Source organism: Zea mays, chromosome 4 (genome assembly GCF_902167145.1).
Source record: "Zea mays cultivar B73 chromosome 4, Zm-B73-REFERENCE-NAM-5.0, whole genome shotgun sequence".
NCBI classification, from domain to species: Eukaryota; Viridiplantae; Streptophyta; class Magnoliopsida; order Poales; family Poaceae; genus Zea; species Zea mays.
The window spans coordinates 248,581,173-248,603,825 of record NC_050099.1 but is presented as its reverse complement, the minus strand read 5'-3'; the positions used below and the strand labels follow the sequence as shown (position 1 = coordinate 248,603,825).

Below are 22,653 nucleotides of genomic sequence, written 5' to 3'. Positions count from 1 at the left end.
CCAACCAGTGTTGGTAAACACTCTCAAACAGACAACGATTAGAGAAGGCAAGCAAGACTGGAAATAGACAAAAGTCCTCTCCCCCAAAGCCCTAGGGCTCTATCACTAGGAGAAGGTGAGGTGTCTGTTTATATATGTTTCCCCCCAATGAGGCAAACTATTACAATCGTACTCATTTTGTTATATACTTCTATGCGAAAAAGAGTACAAACATAAGAAATAAACCCCAAACTATTAGGCTATCTCTAGCAGCTCCCTTATCTCATTCCTTATCTCACATCTTTCAAACTCTATTATCAGATTTTTTTTTTTGCAAGACCAGATGCACAATCTGCCTTGGAGTACAATACAATGACATGGAAGTTTTTGCCAAACCCACTGTTACAAAGACGACAAATGGTCTGCCCAGATGCATGACTTTGAAATTTAAAATTCAAGTTGGAACTTAGCAATTTAGTATGAAAAGATATGCTCATGACATTGATTTTGGTAAGGGTGACTCAGATAATATAAGAGTAAATTAGCATCACTTCATCATTTCATGTCTTCCATCATTATACAATTTGTTACAGTACAGGATGGGCCACCTACCCATTTTATGAAATAACATTAAGTGGTTTACTAACACTCACCAGGGAGGGGTGGAACCCTGCCTTGTGGATGGAGAACGCGATGTGAGGCCAGGATCTCTTGAAAACCTTGACTTGGGAGTGCTCGCAGACGGGGTCGAGCCTCTGTAGCTTGCACGGAGAGATTCGTCAATGGCGCTGGAGGACTTTGACGACTTGGAGATGGCGTTCCTCACGAATTTTTGCGCTGCTGGCGAAAGGGTTCTAGGGCTCGCGCTGACACCCCTCGCAGGGGAGGGTAGGGGCGGCCTATGGAAGGGCTTAGACCGCTCCTTTATTTTCCGAGCGGCATCCCTCGAAAGCAAGTGCGCCTTGATGTCGCGAGCAGGAGGTGGTGGCATCTTGAAATGCGCTCTCTCGCTACCGCCCGGCGTCTCGTCGGGGTCCAGCCTCAGCGGCGTTCCGTCGATCTCACCCCACGTCATAAACGGCGACTCGTCCACGCCGGGTGCTGGCGACGGCGTCCTCACAAAACTGTACCCGTTGCCGGCCTTCTTGTCCGACTCGAGGTAGAAAGGGTTCGGGGTCTTCCTCAGGTCCTCCAGATCGTACTTCTTCAACTTGTCAGGGTCGTGGTAGGCCATCCCTCCCGGAGTAGAGCTTGCAACCAGCGCGTACAGTATGGCGGCCCCCTCCTCCTCCTTGGGCCTCGCGTCATCAGCCGTGGCTCTGCCATGTAGCCTGGTGTTCGACTTGTTTATCTCCTTGGTCATCCCCCTGAGCCGCTCTGCGCGCTCCTCCTCCGTGAGGGGCGCTTCCCCCTGGTCAGCCGGATAGTACATCAGCAACTTCTTTGCCGTGAACTTGGCGCCCTCGAGCGTGCTCGGTGGCTGCCCCGATGTACCGTACCCGTCCGTGATCCTGTTGCGCTTGGCGTCCTCTGACGGTTTAGTCCCCGCCTCGACAGGCGGCGGCGGCTCCAGCAGGTGCGCGTAGCGTTCGCGGCGGCGCTGGTTCACCTTGTCTAGGATGCGCGAGAAGGAGTCGTTGTCCTCGCTGGTGAAGCGGTGGAAGAAGCCGTCCAGGGAGAGCGCGGCCGCGACGTCGTCGTCGTGGTCGGCGTCGGGACCTCCCACGCCGCCGGCGACGGATCCGGCGGGGGTGGTGAGAAAGGACGGGGAGCGGAGCGCGGTGGAGGTGGCCGGCGTCGGCGTGGGGACGGGCCCCGCCGCGTGGCGCTGGGCGCGGCGGCGGCGGTCTAGGATTTTGAGCTGCGCGTCGCGGAGGATGAGCGGGTCGTGGGACCGCACGGCCTGCAGCCAGTCGAGGCGGTCCCGGAGGCGGGGCAGGTCGGGGAAGTAGTCGCGCTCGATGATGCGCTCGATGGCGGCGACGTAGGTGTCCTCGTCGAGCACCTCCGACCGGCGGCGCTTCGAGGAGGGGGCGGTGGAGGGGGGCGGGGAGGCCGGGCGAGGGGTGGAGGGCGCGGGTGTGGGCGACGGTGAGAGGCGGCGGGGCGAATTGCCCGGCGAGCGGAGCATCGCGGCGGCGGTGGCGAGTCTAGGGTTAGGGCGATTGGGGGATCGGAGATGGGGAACTTGACGCGGTTTCGGCGTTTCGCTGTGTGTCAGGTACTCAGGTGGCGGGGGGCTGGGCTGACTGTGGGGCGGGGGCTGTTATATAATCATTGGTTGACGCGGATTCCGAAAATATACTAGAAAGTGCGCCAACGGATAGGATGTTCCTAACTTATCTAATATTTTAGATAGATATACATAGAATTTAAAGTTAATTTTCGGCAATGTTATTAAAAATATTATGAAGTATTTAAATATTTTTTTGTATAATCTTTTATGTACATTATTTTCTCCCTACAACAAAAAAGGTGAAAAAACATCCGAATCCGTATTCGAATAGACATCCGAATTTTATATGAATTATTTAAAAAGATATAGAATGGATTTAATGTTTATTTTTTGTGAATATTAATAGTCTCAATGCTAAAAACAAGAATATAAATTTACATAGCAAATTCTATATGTTAGTTGTTCACAATCGAAGAAAAAAGACCAAAAAATGACATCCAAATAAATATCCGGATCCATCCCTACCAACGACGCTCTAGGCGGTTCGTTAGGTATGGATGTGGCCTAACAAATTCTTAGAACTAGAGATGGCCAAAGGGCCGCCCGGCCCAGCCCATTGAAGCCCAATCTATTTTGGGCTCGGTCCGTCTGGCACGTTAGAAAATCGGTGGCTGAGATGAGTGTGGTGCGGAGGCTTTTATATGGCCCGTTAGTTTCCGAATTCCGATTATTTCGGGTTCGGTTGGCTAGAAACCGCGCGTCGCACCTAAACTGTAAAACAATTGAACGGTTGTGCTGCACAGGGCAGAAGTTGTGACAGGCCGCCTGATTGACGACACGTGGCAGGCTAGCGCATCCACAGCTAACGTTGATGACCTCCTGATCGCTCTTTGGCTTGGCTTGTTGTTCGGCTCTGTTGTTCCAAAAACACGCACGCAACTTATGCCCTATTTGAAAGTGTAATATTTTTGTAGTTTTAAAATAATACTATATTATTTAATGATACTATAATATTAAAACTCAAAAGTTGTTTGGTTTGTCAAACAAAACACAGCTTTAAATACCATTGTTTACAAAAAACATGGTATTTTTGGAGTTTTCGAAACTCCACTAAAGAATCTCAGTTTTCTTCTCTTGTCTCTAAATATACCTTGTTTTTCCAATTGAATCAAAAAGATCTCGTTTTCGAGCAATACTATGGTTTTACTGTGGTAAAGTAATACCGTAGTATTTGTGTCATGTACAATTGTAAATTATGGTGTATCAAAACTACAGTATTTCAAAACTCCATTTCCAAAACAGGCCCTTAAGGGTGTTTGAGAGTAAAGTTTTTTTCATAGTTTGAAAGAATACATTATTGTCAAATATTACAGTATTATATATACAAAGGTGTTTGGCAAGGTAGTTGTTTTTAAAACTGAAGTATTGTGAATATTGTTAGACCTCAGTTTTCAAAACTGTAATATTTTAAACTGTGTTATTGTTGTGACTAGAATATACTGTCGTATTTTCAAAAAATGTGGTTTTCAAAAACTTGGTTATCAAACAGTGCCTTAGTTCTTCTCGGAAACACACATGGGCACCTCCCACTGCCATCGTTTAGTCAGGCGGTCAGCGTCACCACCAAGGTTGTCATCATCATCGACATGAAAGGACACCACCGCTGATGTCGTTAAGGGAGGTCGTCATCACCACCGTCACCGTGGCACCATTGTCGTGTCTGCTTCATGTCCTAGGCTGTGCAGTATGGTGATGCAGGCTTAAAACACTTTGTGCTCCAGCACTTGAGATGTTCGATGAAATGATCAGCGATGTGAAATCATTTAACTCATTGTATATGCCAAAAAGTTAGCTCATGACTTGACGTATATGAAGAAGGTGATGCGACTTCACATCGTCGAAGAGACAAAGGTAAGGGGGAGATGGGCACAACAAAAAAGACCTGGTATTGTTTCGATTAGCCTGACATTGTATATGAAGATGGTGTTGCACAACAACAAAGACATGATATTGTCTAGTTTTTTATGTTTTGTTTCGATTAGTTTGATGTGGCTTGCAAATAGAATGCATCATTTTCCAGTTATTAAAATGGTTCAACCATATTGCAAATAAGAAAATAGATGTTAGAGTAACATGACGATCAAGAATATCCTAATCTGGTAAATTAGTCCAAACGAGTTTATTAATATGATGCCCCGATACAGTACAAAATTGAGCTTTTGATAAGGATCCGACAAGGGGAGTTGCAAGGACTATGGTATCAAATTTTTTAATTCGAGTATCTACTAGAAAAGAATTCTCTAACATTTGATTCCTTACTAACAAAGTATTTATTGGTACACTCGAAAGGTACCCTAGAAAATCGAAGCAAGAGTTTGTTAAAAATGTATTTATTTTGTTGAGTTAGATATAACTGTGTTTAGAGACCCTATTGCTGCCGTGTTAGTTAGGTAGTGAATAATTTGTACATGAAACAAAAATGTTGTAACGAAGATTGCATGTAGATTGCATGTGATACTTACGACAATGAATTTTTAAACAGGTCTAATAACAGAATGTGCTCTTTGGAAATCCAGTCATCCAAACATCTAGATTCTAACCACTAGCTTCTTCCCACAGTCAGGTTTCCAAACATCTAGATTCTTACCATTCATTTTCTCACCACAGTTAGCTTCTCTACACAACCAGCTTCTCAGAAAAGCTTATGAGAAAAAAGCCAATCCAAACAGACCCTATGACGACTCGTTGCGCGGATTCAAGAAATGCTAATGACAACATTAGTTTATTTATTCTATTAGAGCATAATAGCTCTACTTTACCATATCATTGGGGGTGTAGCTCATATGGTAGAGCGCTCGCTTCGCATGCGAGAGGCACGGGGTTTGATTCCTCGCACCTCCACGTTTTTATCCTTTGCTTTTTATGCTCTTGCTACCTTGGTCCCACCTAGTAGTGGACTCTATTTTATGCTCTCGCTACCTTGGTCCCACTTGGCAGTGGACTCGATTGGTCACGTCTGTCCTGTACCACGCGATAGGTCGATAGCATGCAGCTATGAAAAATATCGAAAAATAGCTAAATTGGTTTTGTTTTCATATTTTTTTTAATGGGACAAAAAACGAAAAAGGAAAACCAACGGTCGAAATACACGATCGGAATTGTCAATTATTCAAAAACGTTCGAAAACGGTAACTCTAGTCGGAAAGACACATATTTTGTAGTTTTCACAAATACATAATAAATTTCTATTTTGTCTAATTTTTAAGATATCAAATACATTAACAATTCTTCTTCATCATTCAAATTATTTAGAGTAATTATAACTCTTGTTTTTCTCTTACTCATTCACTTGAACACAAGTATATAGCTTGCATAAATCATACGCTAAATATACCTAATGTTATATAAAAATGGTAACCAACTTCTCAAAAAAGCTTATGAGAAAAAAGCCGATCTAAACAGACCTTGTGACGACTCGTTGACGCAGATTCGGAAAATGTTGATGACAACATTAGTTTATTTTTTCTATTTGAGCATAATAGCTCTACTTTACCATATCCTTGGGGTGTAGCTCATATGGTAGAGCGCTCGCTTTGCATGCGAGAGGCTCGGGGTTCAATTTCCCGCACCTCCACTTTTTATCATTAGCTTTTTATGCTCTTGCTACTTGGTCCCACCTAGTAGTGGACTCTATTTTACGCTCTCGCTACCTTGGTCACCCACTTGGCAGTGGACTCGATTGGTCATGTTAGCCCTGTACCCCGCGATAGGTCGATAGCATGCAGTTTGATCGAAAAAATAGCTAAATTGGTTTCGTTATCATATTTGTTTAGCGGGACAAAAACAAAAAAAGGAAAACTAACGGTCGAAATACACGATCGGAATTGTCAATTATTCAAAAACGTTCGAAAACAGTAACTCTAGACGGAAAGACACATATTTTGTAGTTTTCACAAATACATAATAAATTGTCATTTTGTCTAGCTTTTAAGATATCAAATACATTAACAATTCTTCTTCATCATTCATATTATCTAGAGTAATTATAACTTTTGTTTTTCTCTTACTCATTCACTTGAACACAACAAAAGTATATAGCTTGCATAAATCATACGCTAAATATACCTAATGTTATATAAAAATGGTAACCGGCTTCTCAAAAAAGCTTATGAGAAAAAAGCCGATCCAAACAGACCTTGTGACGACTCGTTGACGTGGATTCGGAAAATGTTGATGACAACATTAGTTTATTTATTCTATTGGAGCATAATAGCTGTACTTTACCATATCCTTGGGGGTGTAGCTCATATGGTAGAGCGCTCGCTTCGCATGTGAGAGGCACGGGGTTCAATTCCCCGCACCTCCACTTTTTCTCATTTGCTTTTTATGCTCTCGCTACCTTGGTCCCACCTAGTAGTGGACTCTATTTTACGCTCTCGCTACCTTGGTCCCACTTGGCAGTGGACTCGATTGGTCACGTCGGCCCTGTACCCCGCGATAGAACGATAGCATGCAGTTATGAAAACGATCGAAAAATAGCTAAATTGGTTTTGTTTTCATATTTGTTTAGCGGGACAAAAAACGAAAAAGGAAAACGAACGGTCGAAATACACGATCAGAATTGTTAATTATTCAAAAACATTCGAAAACGATAAACTCTAGTCGGAAAGACAAATATTTTGTAGTTTTCACAAATACATAATACATTGACATTTTGTCTAATTTTTAAGATATCAAAATACATTAACAATTCTTCTTCATCATTCATATTATTTAGAGTAATTATAACTTTTGTTTTTCTCTTACTCATTCACTTAAACACAACAAAAGTATATAGCTTGCATAAATCATACGCTAAATATATCTAATGTTATATAAAAATGGTAACCAGCTTCTCAGAAAAGCTTATGAGAAAAAAGCCGATCCAAACAGACCTCTTACGACTCGTTGACTCGGATTCGGAAAATGTTGATGACAACATTAGTTTATTTATTCTATTGGAGCATAATAGCTCTACTTTGCCATATCCTTGGGTGTAGCTCATATGGTAGAGCGCTCGTTTCGCATGCGAGAGGCACGAGGTTCAATTCCCCGCCCCTCCACTTTTTATCATTTGCTTTTTACCCTCTCGCTACCTTGGTCCCACCTAGTAGTGGTCTCTATTTTACGCTCTCGCTACCTTGGTCCCACTTGGCAGTGGACTCAATTGGTCACCCACTTGGCAGTGGACTCGATTGGTCACGTCGACCCTGTACCCCGCGATAGGTCGATAGCATAGCATGCAATTATGAAAACTATCGAAAATAGCTAAATTGGTTTTGTTTTCATATTTGTTTAGCGGGACAAAAAACGAAAAAGGAAAACCAATGGTCGAAATACACGATCAGAATTGTTAATTATTCAAAAACATTCGAAAACGATAAACTCTAGTCGGGAAGACAAATATTTTGTAGTTTTCACAAATACATAAAAAATTGACATTTTGTCTAATTTTTAAGATATCAAAATACATTAACAATTCTTCTTCATCATTCATATTATCTAGAGTAGTTATAACTTTTGTTTTTATCTTACTCATTCACTTAAACACAACAAAAGTATATAGCTTGCATAAATCATACGCTAAATATATCTAATGTTATATAAAAATGGTAACCAGCTTCTTAGAAAAGCATATGAGAAAAAAGCCGATCCAAACAGACCTACACGACTCGTTGACGTGGATTCGAAAAATATTGATGACAACACTAGTTTATTTATTCTATTGGAGCATAATAGCTCTACTTTATCATATCCTTTGGGGGTGTAGCTCATATGGTAGAGCGCTCGCTTCGCATGCGAGAGGCACGGGGTTCAATTCCCCGCACCTCCATTTTTTATCATTTTCTCTTTACGCTCTCGCTACCTTGGTCCCACCTAGTAGTGGACTCTATTTTACACTCTCGCTACCTTGGTCCCACTTGGCAGTGGACTCAATTGGTCACCCACTTGGCAGTGGACCCGATTGGTCACGTTGGCCCTGTACCACGCGATAGGTCGATAACATGCAGTTATGAAAACGATCGAAAAATAGCTAAATTGGTTTTGTTTTCATATTTGTTTAGCGAGACAAAAAAGAAAAAAGAAAAACCAACGGTCGAAATACACGATCAGAATTGTTAATTATCCAAAAACATTCGAAAACGATAAACTCTAGTCGGAAAGACAAATATTTTGTAGTTTTCACAAATACATAATAAATTGACATTTTGTCTAATTTTTAAGATATCAAAATACATTAACAATTCTTCTTCATCATTCATATTATTTAGAGTAATTATAACTTTTGTTTTTCTCTTACTCATTCACTTAAACACAACAAAAGTATATAGCTTGCATAAATCATACGCTAAATATATCTAATGTTATATAAAAATGGTAACCAGCTTCTTAGAAAAGGTTATGAGAAAAAAGCCGATCCAAACAGACCTTGTGACGACTCGTTTACGTGGATTCGGAAAATGTTGATGACAACATTAGTTTATTTATTCTATTCGTGCATAATAGCTCTACATTACCATATCCTTGGGGGTGTAGCTCATATGGTAGAGCGCTCGCTTTGCATGCGAGAGGCACGGGGTTCAATTCCCCGCACCTCCACTTTTTATCATTTGCTTTTTACGCTCTCGCTACCTTGGTCCTACCTAGTAGTGGACTCTATTTTACGTTCTCGCTACCTTGGTCCCACTTGGCAGTGGACTCAATTGGTCACCCACTTGGCAGTGGACTCGATTGGTCACGTCGGCCCTGTACCCGGCGATAGGTCGATAGCATGTAGTTATGAAAACGATCGAAAAATAGCTAAATTGGTTTTGTTTTCATATTTGTTTAGCGGGACAAAAAACGAAAAAGGAAAACGAACGGTCGAAATACACGATCAGAATTGTTAATTATTCAAAAACATTCGAAAACGATAAACTCTAGTCGGAAAGACAAATATTTTGTAGTTTTCACAAATACATAATACATTGACATTTTGTCTAATTTTTAAGATATCAAAATACATTAACAATTCTTCTTCATCATTCATATTATTTAGAGTAATTATAACTTTTGTTTTTCTCTTACTAATTCACTTAAACACAACAAAAGTATATAGCTTGCATAAATCATACGCTAAATATATCTAATGTTATATAAAAATGGTAACCAGCTTCTTAGAAAAGCATATGAGAAAAAAGCCGATACAAACAGACCTACACGACTCGTTGACGTGGATTCAAAAAATGTTGATGACAACACTAGTTTATTTATTCTATTGGAGCATAATAGCTCTACTTTATCATATACTTTGGGGGTGTAGCTCATATGGTAGAGCGCTCGCTTCGCATGCGAGAGGCACAGGGTTCAATTACCCACAACCTCCACTTTTTATCATTTGCTTTTTACGCTCTCGCTACCTTGGTCCCACCTAGTAGTGGACTCTATTTTACGCTCTCGCTACCTTGGTCCCACTTGGCAGTGGACTCAATTGGTCACCCACTTGGCAGTGGACTCGATTGGTCACGTCGGCCCTATACCCCGCGATAGGTCGATAACATGCAGTTATGAAAACGATCGAAAAATAGCTAAATTGGTTTTGTTTTCATATTTGTTTAGCGGGACAAAAAACAAAAAAGAAAAACCAACGGTCGAAATACACGATCAGAATTGTTAATTATCCAAAAACATTCGAAAACGATAAACTCTAGTCGGAAAGACAAATATTTTGTAGTTTTCATAAATACATAATAAATTGACATTTTGTCTAATTTTTAAGATATCAAAATAAATTAACAATTCTTCTTCATCATTCATATTATTTATAGTAATTATAACTTTTGTTTTTCTCTTACTCATTCACTTAAACACAACAAAAGTATATAGCTTGCATAAATCATACGCTAAATATATCTAATGTTATATAAAAATGGTAACCAGCTTCTCAGAAAAGCTTATGAGAAAAAAAGTCGATCCAAACTGACCTTGTGACGACTCGTTGACGCGGATTCAGAAAATGTTGATGACAACATTAGTTTATTTATTCTATTGGAGCATAATAGCTCTACTTTACCATATCCTTGGGGGTGTAGCTCATATGGTAGAGCGCTCGCTTTGCATGCGAGAGGCACGTGGTTCAATTTCCCGCACCTCCACTTTTTATCATTTGCTTTTTATGCTCTTGCTACTTGTTCCCACCTAGTAGTGGACTCTATTTTACGCTCTCGCTACCTTGGTCACCCGCTTGGCAGTGGACTCGATTGGTCACGTCAGCCCTGTACCCCGCGATAGGTCGATAGCATGCAGTTTGATCGAAAAAATAGCTAAATTGGTGTTGTTTTCATATTTGTATAGCGGGACAAAAAAACGAAAAAGGAAAACTAACGATCGAAATACACGATCGGAATTGTCAATTATTCAAAAACGTTCGAAAACTGTAACTCTAGTCGGAAAGACACATATTTTGTAGTTTTCACAAATACATAATAAATTGTTTTTTCTAGCTTTTAAGATATCAAATACATTAACAATTCTTCTTCGTCATTCATATTATCTAGAGTAATTATGACTTTTGTTTTTCTCTTACTCATTCACTTGAACACAACAAAAGTATATAGCTTGCATAAATCATACGCTAAATATACCTAATGTTATATAAAAAATGGTAACCAGCTTCTCAAAAAAGCTTATGAGAAAACGCCGATCCAAACAGACCTTGTGACGACTCATTGACGTGGATTCGGAAAATGTTGATGACAACATTAGTTTATTTATTCTATTGGAGCATAATAGCTGTACTTTACCATATTCTTGGGGGTGTAGCTCATATGGTAGAGCGCTCGCTTCGCATGCGAGAGGCACGGGGTTCAATTCCCCGCACCTCCACTTTTTCTCATTTGCTTTTTATGCTCTCGCTACCTTGGTCCCACCTAGTAGTGGACTTTATTTTACGCTCTCGCTACCTTGGTCCCACTTGGCAGTGGACTCGATTGGTCACGTCGGCCCTGTACCCCGCGATAGAACGATAGCATGCAGTTATGAAAACGATCGAAAAATAGCTAAATTGGTTTTGTTTTCATATTTGTTTAGCGGGGCAAAAAACAAAAAAGGAAAACCAATGGTGGAAATACACGATCAGAATTGTTAATTATTAAAAAACATTCGAAAACGATAAACTCCAGTCGGAAAGACAAATATTTTGTAGTTTTCGCAAATACATAATAAATTGACATTTTGTCTAATTTTTAAGATATCAAAATACATTAACAATTCTTCTTCATCATTCATATTATTTAGAGTAACTATAACTTTTGCTTTTCTCTTACTCATTCACTTAAACACAACAAAAGTATATAGCTTGCATAAATCATACGCTAAATATATCTAATGTTATATAAAAATGGTAACCAGCTTCTCAGAAAAGCTTATGAGAAAAAAGCCGATCCAAACAGACCTTGTGACGACTTGTTGACTCGGATTCGGAAAATGTTGATGACAACATTAGTTTATTTATTCTATTGGAACATAATAGCTCTACTTTACCATATCCTTGGGGGTGTAGCTCATATGATAGAGCGCTCGTTTCGCATGCGAGAGGCACGGGGTTCAATTCCCCGCACCTCCACTTTTTATCATTTGCTTTTTACGCTCTCACTACCTTGGTCCCACCTAGTAGTGGACTCTATTTTACGCTCTCGCTACCTTGGTCCCACTTGGCAGTGGACTCAATTGGTCACCCACTTGGCAGTGGACTCGATTGGTCACGTCGGCCTTGTACCCCGCGATAGGTCGATAACATAGCATGCAGTTATGAAAACGATCGAAAATAGCTAAATTGGTTTTGTTTTCGTATTTGTTTAGCGGGACAAAAAACGAAAAAGGAAAACCAACGGTCGAAATACACGATCATAATTGTTAATTATTCAAAAACATTCGAAAACGATAAACTCTAGTCGGAAAGACAAATATTTTGTAGTTTTCACAAATACATAATAAATTGACATTTTGTCTAATTTTTAAGATATCAAAATACATTAACAATTCTTCTTCATCATTCATATTATTTAGAGTAAGTATAACTTTTGTTTTTCTCTTACTCATTCACTTAAACACAACAAAAGTATATAGCTTGCATAAATCATACGCTAAATATATCTAATGTTACATAAAAATGGTAACCAGCTTCTTAGAAAAGCATATGAGAAAAAAGCTGATCCAAACAGACCTACACGACTCGTTGACGTGGATTCAAAAAATGTTGATGACAACACTAGTTTATTTATTCTATTGGAGCATAATAGCTCTACTTTATCATATCCTTTGGGGTGTAGCTCATATGGTAGTGTGCTCGCTTCGCATGCGAGAGGCACGGGGTTCAATTCCCCGCACCTCCACTTTTTATCATTTGCTTTTTACGCTCTCGCTACCTTGGTCCCACCTAGTAGTGGACTCTATTTTACGCTCTCGCGACCTTGGTCCCACTTGGCAGTGGACTCAATTGGTCACCCACTTGGCAGTGGACTCGATTGGTCTCGTCGGCCCTATACCCCGCGATAGGTCGATAACATGCAGTTATGAAAACGATCGAAAAATAGCTAAATTGGTTTTGTTTTCATATTTGTTTAGCGGGACAAAAAACAAAAAAGAAAAACCAACGGTCGAAATACATGATCAAAATTGTTAATTATCCAAAAACATTCGAAAACGATAAACTTAGTCGAAAAGACAAATATTTTGTAGTTTTCACAAATACATATTAAATTGACATTTTGTTTAATTTTTAAGATATCAAAATACATTAACAATTCTTCTTCATCATTCATATTATTTAGAGGAATTGTAACTTTTGTTTTTCTCTTACTCATTCACTTAAACACAACAAAAGTATATAGCTTGCATAAATCATACACTAAATATATCTAATGTTATATAAAAATGGTAACCAGCTTCTTAGAAAAGCTTATGAGAAAAAAGCTGATCCAAACAGACCTTGTGACGACTCGTTGACGTGGATTCGGAAAATGTTGATGACAACATTAGTTTATTTATTCTATTGGTGCATGTCGGAGAGGAAATTCTCCGGCCAGGTGGCGGAGTGCACCCCCCTAAATCCTAAGATGAGGAGGGGCTTAAGCGTTTCGCCGGTCGTGCTAAGCAAACATCAAGCACATGGACACGCGAGAGTTTAGAGTGGTTCGGCCCACCGGAGCGTAACACCCTACTCCATTGTGTGTTGGATTGCTGTGGAAACTTGAGGGTCTAAGCCTCCAGATTGAGCTTGTTTCGTAACGTCGTATGCCTCCCCTTTTATAGCTAAGGGGGGCATGTACAAAGGGCTTTGAACCCTGACATGTGGGCCCAGAGACATAACAGATGGAATACCCAGAGCAACTAATGTCGGTTACTTTGTGTTATCTCCCTGTGTCTCGACATCCACCACTTGAGTTGGATTGGCGTGCAGCAGAAGGTTCCTTGGTATCGTACAAGTCATGATGGTCGCTACGCGCGTGCAGCTGTGTGAGCGTACTGTCCGCTATCTGATTGGACTGGCACACCGCCTGCCATCAGATTGGACAGGGCACATTAAATGTCGAGTCAGCACATCGCCTGTGTGCAGGGTGGACAGGCGACGCGCGATCTCCACAATAAATGTAGAGATCGCGTGGCCTAGAGGCCTTACGTCAGAGTCTGCCCGCCGGCTTACGTCACGGGTCGTAGGCCACGCGGTAGCTCTGGGTCCCCGTCAGGGCGGGGAGCGGAGGCGCGCCTGACAAGACCCTGACAAGTGTTTGTGTCGGACCCCTGTACGCCTTTGACTTGGGCCAGGGTATTCTTCGTCCTGAGACCTTGTCTTGGATGGTCCGGACCTCACTTAGAGGGGTCCGGGTCCCATTCAGGGGAACACAGAGGTCCCGGGCCACAAGTGCTGGGGTTCGGCACTTTCTCACGGGAGTCCGGATCCACTGATGATATCACTGTATACGCTACCTTTTCTGGCCACCTGGTGGTCCCGGAGTCGCCCACGTGGTGGTGTAAGGTGTTGTTTACCGCGCCTTCTTACTATCAGTAAGGGGTACCCCTGTTCCAGGGTACCGACAGTGGCCCCCGGGCCCGCCTCAGGGGAGGTTACAAGCCTGTAGGCGGGGCCAAAGCCTGGTTGATGTGCCATTCTCGGGCACTTGCTATCGTAGCCGCCTCCAGCCCGCCTTTAGTCATGTCGCCTGCCACGTCTGACTCCGCAGCTGGCAGGTACGTGGCCCCCGCTCCCGGCGGTTTCGTCGGGTCGCGCGTGGGCCGCCGCCTAAATTAAAAATATCCTTCAATGACCCCTAGGCGACGTGCAGTCGTGCGTGACGGTTTGCTTCCGGGGGGACGGTCCGTCTTCTACACACTCGGAGGCCGATTTTCTAGGTGCGTGACATGTGGACCCGGGCCCCCACGTTGGGGACCGAGTCACTGTGAGCACTAGGTGCGCGTTAGATGGGGTTGGGATGTGAGCGGGAGAGCCTTCTTTGAGAAAAGGGGACTCATTCCGCGGCCAGCAGTTGCGCATTCGCACTTTCTTCAACTGCTGCATCCTTTCTCCTCCGAGTCTTCTGCGTCTCTGTTGCACTCGCACTTCTCTGCTTTTCGCCCCTGTAGCAGCCATGGCTTCTCTGGTTCATCCCGAGCGTTACAAGACCGAGGGGAGGCTCGACACGGTGCGCCGCCTGCTCGGATGGAGTGCACCGTCGCACGCCGCGAGAATCCGGACTTGCGCTTCTCCCCTTGGCGATCTCGCTGCCGGGGAGTTTGTGCTCTTTGTCTCCTACCTCTCGTGTGGGTTGGCGTTGCTGATCTCCCCCTTCTTTATGTTACTGTTGGAGGTGCTCGGTCTCCAGCTCCAGCACCTCACCCCACTCCATCCTCCAGGCGGCCATCTTTGCTCACCTGTGCGAGATGTTCGTGGGGGTGGCTCCGTGCACCTCTCTCTTCCGCCACTTTTTCGTGCAGGTGAAGTCCGGGAAGGCTAAGGACCATCTCGATGCGTACTACTTCTAGACAAGGGCGGATTCGGCCGGCGCCTATATCCCCTCCCTCAGCGGCGCGAGGTGGGAAATCTGGCGAGCCGAATGGGTGATCGCGAGTACCGAGGCCAGCGATCGTCTCGTAATTCTGAGTGACGGGCCGAGGCTCGACAGGAGGCAATGGAGAGCTAAGCCGCTGTTGGCGCCGGAGTTCGAGCCCGTATTGGGCAGGATCGAGTCCCTGGCAACTGGCGGTCTGACGTCGATGCATGTGGTCGGTGACTTCTTGCAACGCCGGATCGCGCCGCTGCAGGCGAGGGCACGCCTGAGCTGCTGGTTTACTGGCTCGAACGACCTCGGTCGGGTCCATCGCGGGCCATGCACCGACCTGTCCTGGGAGGAGCTAGAGCTTCTGGTGAAGATCACTGGTGAGTCCTTCGTTGTCGAGTCCTTGATTCCTCCTGAGGGCATTTCTTCGCTTTGCGACAACCAAGGGTTGAGGTCAGCGATCCTGGATTGGTTGCCGACTCTTGACGAGAGCGGCATAGCGGTTCGCCAGACCGGTGGCCGGGACCCCCACCGTGGGATTCAGATCCCCGGTGTACCGGCCGAGGGTTCCCGGCCCACTGATGCTAGCTCCAGAGCTCCCCCGCGACTCTCAGCCCCTCGGGGAAGGGCAAGGGAGCCGCGAGCAGTTCTTCCGCCCCGGGTGGTTCCGGGAGGTCGGAGGGAGAGAGGTGGTACCGCCTGCGTCGTGCCGACGGGTCTTTCGTCGCGGATCCGCCCCTTGATTCGGGCCTCCCTCAGAAGCGCCAGAGGACAGCTAGTGGGGTCGGGGAGGCCGGCTCCCAGGGTTCGCAGAGGTGCGTTAGTCCTCCACCAACACCACCATCAGCTCCGCCACCACCGCCGCCATCATCATCTGGCTTGCCACTGCCACACGGGCAGCAACATCAACAACAGTAACAGCAGCAGGGGTAGTGGACGTCTCGCTTCCAAGGTCGTTGGAAAGTCTAGGGCCCTAAGTAAGTGTACCCCTTTTCGTTTTCCTCATTGGTCTAGTTACCATGTTGACGAGTGTTAACCCGTCCTTTGCTCATCAGGGCTTCTTTTCCCTCTGCCTCCAAAGTCACTCCTACTGGTGAGTCCAGCTCCCAGCAGCAGGTGTCTGTTGGCCTTGGTGCTGGCGACCTGCTATTGCTGAGGCGACGCCATCGGTCCCCCAGGTTCTGGCTGCTGCCGCGGCAGCGTCATCGGGCCCCCAGGTTCCGGCTGGTACTGCCGAGGCAGTGCCGTCGGGCCTTCAGACTCCAGTAGCGGCAGCACCGCCAGCGGCTACTGCGATCCTGACGGCAGCGGTGACGTCGTCGAATATACCATCGGCAACGGCGGAAGCCACGGGAGGGGTGCCCGATTCCATCCCACCGCCCATCCCGGAGGAGCCAGAGATCATTCTTGGGCGGCCGCTCCAGACCGGCACTGGGCCAGAAACGGCGCCTCCTCCCCTCCCTCTGGTGCTGTCCCGCGCTCATCAGGCTCTCCGGGAGACTGAGGCGGCGATCCTTTGGGAGTGGGAGGCGCTCGAGGCTGAGCACCAGCGCCTTGGTGATTGGTGCACCCAACTGGAGGAACGTACCAAGGCCGCGTCCTGCCAATTTGCTTTGGAGCGGTCCGATCTTGAGCAGGGGCGTGAGGACCTCAAGGAGGACTTGAAGAAGGTGCTTGAGCGGGAGCGGAAGGCGACCCGAGAGGAGAAGAGGCTGGTTGAGAAGAAAGAGCACTTAGACCAGCGAGATGCGGTCATCACAGAATTTCATGAGAAATTGAAAGCCTATAATGCGATGCTGGAGAAGCAGTGGGATGAGTAGACCGCGACTGAGGCGGCACTGTAGAAGCTGCAGCAGGAGCTTGATGACAGGACTAGCAACATCTCTCTCGCCGAAGAAAACCTCAAGGCGAAGGATGCCTCCCTGGAGGAGTGGGCGATGGATCTCATCCAACAGGGGAAGGACCTCGCCTAGAGGGAGGAGATGTGGGAAAGGCGGGACAAGTTGCTGGCCGAGCACAAGCTTGAGGCGGAGGTGAAGGAGAAGAAACTGGAGGAGAAAGAGCGAACGCTGGAGGAGCGGGTCCGTCGGTTCCAGGCGGCGCAGGCGGCACCGGGTTCCCAGGCGGCAGAGGCAATGAGGAAGACACTAGAAGATCTCTGGGCGGAGCATCGCATTGGGGTCCAGCGTATGGCTGCATGGGCCGACGAGGCAAGCTCAGCTCTGGTGCCGCTGGGGGTGAGCCCCATCCCAGTGTCGAAGCAGTCGGTGTCCATCTTCGACGCGCTCCCGGTGCTGGATTCCGCTGCTGTCCGTCTCCGACGCCTGGATCAGATCCTTGGCGCCCGCTTAGAGGCTGAGGGCAGCAGACTCTGCTGGGCGGTGATAGAGTACATCGTGACATGCTTCTGGAGCCGCGACCCAGCCTTCTCCTTGGGGCCGGTGATCGCCGGTCCGGTGGCCAATACTGAAGACGCCGCCTAGGGGAGCGTGCAGGACGCTGTCGACATGGTGGCCAAGCGCTTCCACCGAGATCCCGCTGATGACGAGTAGTCGGATCTGCAGAGAGAGAGCAAGGGTTCCGCTGGAAGCGGCTTATCATATTTTGGTTTTGTAAGATACATTTAAGTACTACTTGTCAAGCAACATTACAACTTATTTGAATGCTACTTTCTGTTGGGGACCTTCGGCATCCGAAGGTCCTCAAAAACAGGATTTAACAGTATTTCTGGAAGTATAATGTGTGAGCAGGTACCTTCGAACTCAAGTCGGTATCACGGCAGGAGAAGACCAGGATAATACGAAGGTCTTGATACAACGCCGAAGATGTTAGCAGGAGAGCTTCGGCGTGGTTGCAGAAAATGAAACCGACTTAAAGATGAAAAGGCTATTCAGACCTCGATAGATTACTATAAAATTATTATCAAATGTAAAGGGCATGAATGTAATTTTGTATGGGCTGTGCCCCGCGCATATAAATAGGTGAACAGTACCCCCGTACTGTTCACGCTTACTTGGCATTCGCTTTTTGCGTCACGCTTGTACTGTCATCTCCTTCCGATTGAAGGTACACTTGTGATTCAACGATGTTTTTGTATATGCCCGATAATAATATATGATTGTTCATGTTGTCTTTTACATTCTTTATATTTCATCCTTCGTCATTGTTTGATGAATTTATGAAGGTATGTCCTTCATAACCTTCGTCCGCAAGCCATTACATCCTAAGGGAAATAATGCTTCGGAGGACGAAGGACTTTAACGATTAACATTTTCTATGTTGCCTTGTTCTTAACTCATAACACTTGAGAACAAGTCCCCAACATTGGCGCCCACCTCCGGTGAACTCACTTCCACTCTGAGTTTTTTGAACACCTTCGGCGATCATAAACCTTCGTCATGGCGCCGAAGAAGGCTTCAGCGACTGGGGCTGCAGCTCTGCAACCACTGGACCACAATCAGGAGACAGTCTCCCTGCGGGAGGCCCGAAGCCAGAAGAGGAAGGCTGTCAGTCCGACACCACCAGAGGACGAGATAGATCAAGAAATCAGAGATATGGAGATGCTTCATCAACAAGTACAGAGGAAGAAAGAAAAGATGGCCAGGCTAGCTGAACTGCAGAGGCAGATAGACGAAGCCTCTGAAGAAGTTCGTCATCTTGCTCAGGATGAGCAACACCGAAGGCCTCAGCATCAAGACCTTCATCAGGAGGGTTTTCCCAACGAAGATGACTGGTATGACAATTTCCATCATGGGAATTTTGTTTTTGATGATGCTTCTCCTCTGTCCGCTGAGTTGCAGGCTACACCTTGGCCTCCGTCCTACAAGCCGCCTCAGCTCCCCGTATTCGATGGCCACTCAGACCCGAAGCAGTTTTTGATGAGCTACGAAGCAACAGTGTCTTCGTATGGTGGCAATGCTTCAGTCATGGCCAAATCTTTCGTTATGGCTGTCAGAAGTGTTGCTCAAACCTGGTATTCCTCCCTTCGACCAGGAACGATCACTTCATGGCAGAAGCTGAAGGACTTGTTGTTAACTAGCTTTCAAGGATTTCAGACGAAGCCGGTCACTGCTCAGGCTCTGTTCCAGTGCACTCAGGATCATGAAGAATACCTTCAGGCGTATGTCCGAAGGTTCTTGCGTTTGAGGGCACAGGCACCAACGGTGCCCAATGAAATTGTCATCGAGGCCATGATCAAGGGGCTTCGGCCAGGTCCGTCAGCTCAGTACTTCGCCAGGAAGCCTCCTCAAACTTTGGAGAAGCTTCTCCAGAAGATGGATGAGTACATTCGGGCCGATAATGATTTTCGCCAAAGAAGGGAGGAGGCTTTCAGGTTTTCTGAAATGACCAGGGGCTTCGGAGGGAGGTTCTACCCAAGGCACGTGAGATCAATTCATAACTCTACACAAAATGATGACAGAGGAAGCCAGCAGCAAAGGCCACAATGCTCCTCACAGGCTTCGGGGCAACAGCAAAGCTCCTTCCGACCACCAGCTCCAAGAGGCAGAGGCGCCAGGGGCTTTGGAGGAAGATTTGGAGATCAACCGAGAAGAATCTTTTGCTTATTCTGCGGTGAGAACAAAGGCCATACTACCAGGATGTGCCATGTTACCATTCAGAAGCAAAAGAAAATAGCTGAAGCCGCAGCACAACAAGCTCAGCCGAAGCAGGTCATGCATACAGCTTCGTATCATTCGCCCTACATCCCAGAATATGTGGGCAACCATCCTGCAGTTTCTGTTGCTTCGGCGAGTCAGCCTCAAGCTTCCTGGCAACAGCCTCCGCCTCCACCCCCGTTGCAACAAGGCCAGCAGCCAGAAGGGAGCCAGTATGCTCCACACCAGAGGGATTTCAGAGAGCAGTCCGAAGCTCGTACAGTCAACAGCACTGTGCCAGAGTCGAAGCACATCTATTGACGAATATCCTACCTTAATAACAATATTTTTTTCATTCAGTTTTATTTTCTGTAATAAAGGACATGGTCTAGGCTTCATGTAATTAGTTTCGCTGATTCCTACAAGAAAAATATGTTTTCTTCACAGGCTTGTGATAATAAAAAGGACCTTCGAACTATCGAAAATTCTTCAAAGCAACAAAAAGTCGTTCTAAGGAACACAGAGTAAGTTTGACGAAATCACAAAAAGTCGTTCCAAAGGGAGCGCAGTGTAAATTTTCTGCTCCAAAGTCGTTCCAAAGGGAATGCAGAGCATACAGCGAAAAGTCAACGCTGATACCGCCTAAGTAAAAGGCGAAGCGCGAAAAGTCAACGCGAATACCGCTGAAAGTAAAAGGCGAAGAAGCTCCTAAGGGAGGCTTACAGCGAAAAATAAACGCCGATTCCGCTGAAGTAAAAGGCGAAGAAGCTCCTAAGGGAGGCTTACAGCGAAAAATAAACGCTGATTCCGCTGAAGTAAAAGGCGAAGAAGCTCCTAAGGGAGGCTTATAAAAGATTGTGTTTTATTGCAGGGATGTGTATGTATCTTCGGAATAAACATCATCTCACATAACATAACATCATCACATCATCTTGCATAGCATTAAGCATCATACATCATTTTGCACATGGCACAAGAGGTGGATACATTATTAATCTACAGAAGAACAGTTTGAAAGGGAAAAATCATAGTCACAAAAAGATACATCATTGATCTTCGGAAATGTAGCTTCGGAAAATATTTTTTCACGAAGCCTGGATATTTTTCATCAGAACATTGGATATTTTCTTCACGAAGCATGAAAAGAAGGGAAGGTGTTTTTTCGTCAAAGACTCAAAAGCGGTACGTGTAAAGTTTCATGCATCGTAAAGAATTGAGTAACAAAAATAGATATATTACATTTGGGGTTACAAAATGTTACACTATATTACATTTCAGAAGTTTTTACAAAAATACTTAATCTTCTCTCAAAACGACTTCTGCAGCCTCGTTCAGGAGCCGGTTGACGACTTTGTCCATAATATCTTCAGCCATCTTTTTAATTTCGTCGTCTCCCTTCGGCTGAGGGCCCGAAGACGCTTTAGTCGGATCTGAAGCAAGATAGGATACGGCTACATCGCTATTACAAATCGCAAACAAATCTTAAAACCTAAGATTACAACACGATAAAAACCATTAGTTAATACCTAATTGACCTTCGGTCTCTGTGCTTTTTTCAGCAGCCTCAGCTACTTCTCTAGCATCGTGAATGCCTTTTTCACTTCTTCGAATAATTTCTCCGGCCATTTCTCGGCCACCATTGTCCCAGATATCAGTAAAAAATTTTCCACCAATTATACTAGCTTCAGCCGAAGGATCTCTTGCATCTTCAAAGGACAAAGCAGCTTCGGATTGAGCTAAAATTTTTACATGTTCGCAGCCCTTCTTCTCTAAGATGGTGGCAATCCCTCTGGCACCAGAGAAGGCACATATATCTCCTCGGCTATTTAAAATTTCTTCGAAGGCTTCAGCTTCGTGGTCAATCCATTCGATGACACCTTCGGGGTTGCCTCTCGAAAAGTTTTCCTCACTTGAAAATGCGTCGACCTTGGCGAAGCTAGCCTTTAACTTCTTAACACAATCTATAGATTTGTTATAGCATCTCTTTTTGGACGAACGAAGCTCTTCAACAGTCACTTCTAGGTGATCTGTCCATTGATCGCTGAGTTCACGCTTTGTTTCTTCAAGTATACGTTCTTCCTTGGCTCTGGCCAGTTGTTTCCGAAGGTCTTCAATTTCGCGCTTCTGAGCTTCAGCTTGATTTTTAAAAGCAGCTTCGTCTTCCTTTATTTTATTTATCAATGAGTATAATATTTTATCTTTTTCGAGACCTTCGTTCCTCAGTTCAATTACTTCGGAACGAAGGTTGCTCAGGGCTATAGTACACCCTTCGTCTTCAGCATCTTTCTGTGCCCTGAGGGCATTGCTAAGTATCAGGCCCTGCGAAGAGGAATATGTGTGCATTAATAGGTTTTAACAAACGAAAAATTTTGGATTCAACAAGAAAAATACAAGAATTTCATTTGTCGTACCTTTAAGCTATTGTAAGCCAGGCTGTCGGCCAGATCGTTCTTCGACAGCACCGAGAGCCCGTCTTCTAAAGTTGGGAATCCGAAGCTCTTGCTCATCTCCCGACAGACAGAAATCTCCTTGCTGTCGGGAAGACAGTACAAGAAGTCTTCTTCTCCACTGCCATTGAATATTAACGCCCCCTTTGGATATTTCAGTTTTTGGGCGTAGTGCTGGGCCTCTTGTTCTTCTTTTTCTGATAGCTTTTTCCCCGAAGCATGACGAACAATATAATCACGAACTTTGGGGGATGCTTCGGGGGCAATAACACCGGTTTCTTCAACAAAAGTTGGCTTTGTTATTTTTTCTGCCTCACTTTCCAAGGGTTTTATCTTTGCGGGCTCTGAGGGCCCAGCTTCGGCTTCAGTCTCTTCCTCTGGAG

The 22,653-nt window shown here is 45.0% G+C and overlaps 1 protein-coding gene and 6 non-coding genes across 7 annotated transcripts; 6 read left to right on the top strand and 1 right to left on the bottom strand.

Annotated features, from left to right (window-relative positions):
* Positions 1-510: 510 nt before the first annotated feature.
* LOC103654973 (splicing factor ESS-2 homolog) lies at positions 511-2,219 on the bottom strand. Its single transcript, XM_008681791.3, has one exon. The coding sequence runs from the start codon at positions 2,108-2,110 to the stop codon at positions 629-631; it is 1,482 nt and encodes a 493-aa protein (XP_008680013.1). The 5' UTR covers positions 2,111-2,219; the 3' UTR covers positions 511-628.
* Positions 2,220-4,983: 2,764 nt separating this feature from the next.
* TRNAA-CGC (transfer RNA alanine (anticodon CGC)) lies at positions 4,984-5,056 on the top strand. Its single transcript has one exon. It is a non-coding gene; the product is annotated as a tRNA-Ala (tRNA).
* Positions 5,057-6,448: 1,392 nt separating this feature from the next.
* On the top strand, positions 6,449-6,521 carry TRNAA-CGC (transfer RNA alanine (anticodon CGC)). Its single transcript has one exon. It is a non-coding gene; the product is annotated as a tRNA-Ala (tRNA).
* A 1,433-nt stretch (positions 6,522-7,954) lies between these two features.
* On the top strand, positions 7,955-8,027 carry TRNAA-CGC (transfer RNA alanine (anticodon CGC)). The gene has a single exon. It is a non-coding gene; the product is annotated as a tRNA-Ala (tRNA).
* A 694-nt stretch (positions 8,028-8,721) lies between these two features.
* On the top strand, positions 8,722-8,794 carry TRNAA-UGC (transfer RNA alanine (anticodon UGC)). Its single transcript has one exon. It is a non-coding gene; the product is annotated as a tRNA-Ala (tRNA).
* Positions 8,795-10,986: 2,192 nt separating this feature from the next.
* Positions 10,987-11,059, top strand: TRNAA-CGC (transfer RNA alanine (anticodon CGC)). Its single transcript has one exon. It is a non-coding gene; the product is annotated as a tRNA-Ala (tRNA).
* Positions 11,060-11,725: 666 nt separating this feature from the next.
* Positions 11,726-11,798, top strand: TRNAA-CGC (transfer RNA alanine (anticodon CGC)). The gene has a single exon. It is a non-coding gene; the product is annotated as a tRNA-Ala (tRNA).
* Positions 11,799-22,653: the final 10,855 nt, after the last annotated feature.

What these genes read in the sequence shown, in the direction of transcription:
- LOC103654973 (XM_008681791.3), bottom strand. Translation starts at nt 2,110, where the DNA reads ATGCTCCGCTCGCCGGGCAATTCGCCCCGCCGCCTCTCACCGTCGCCC.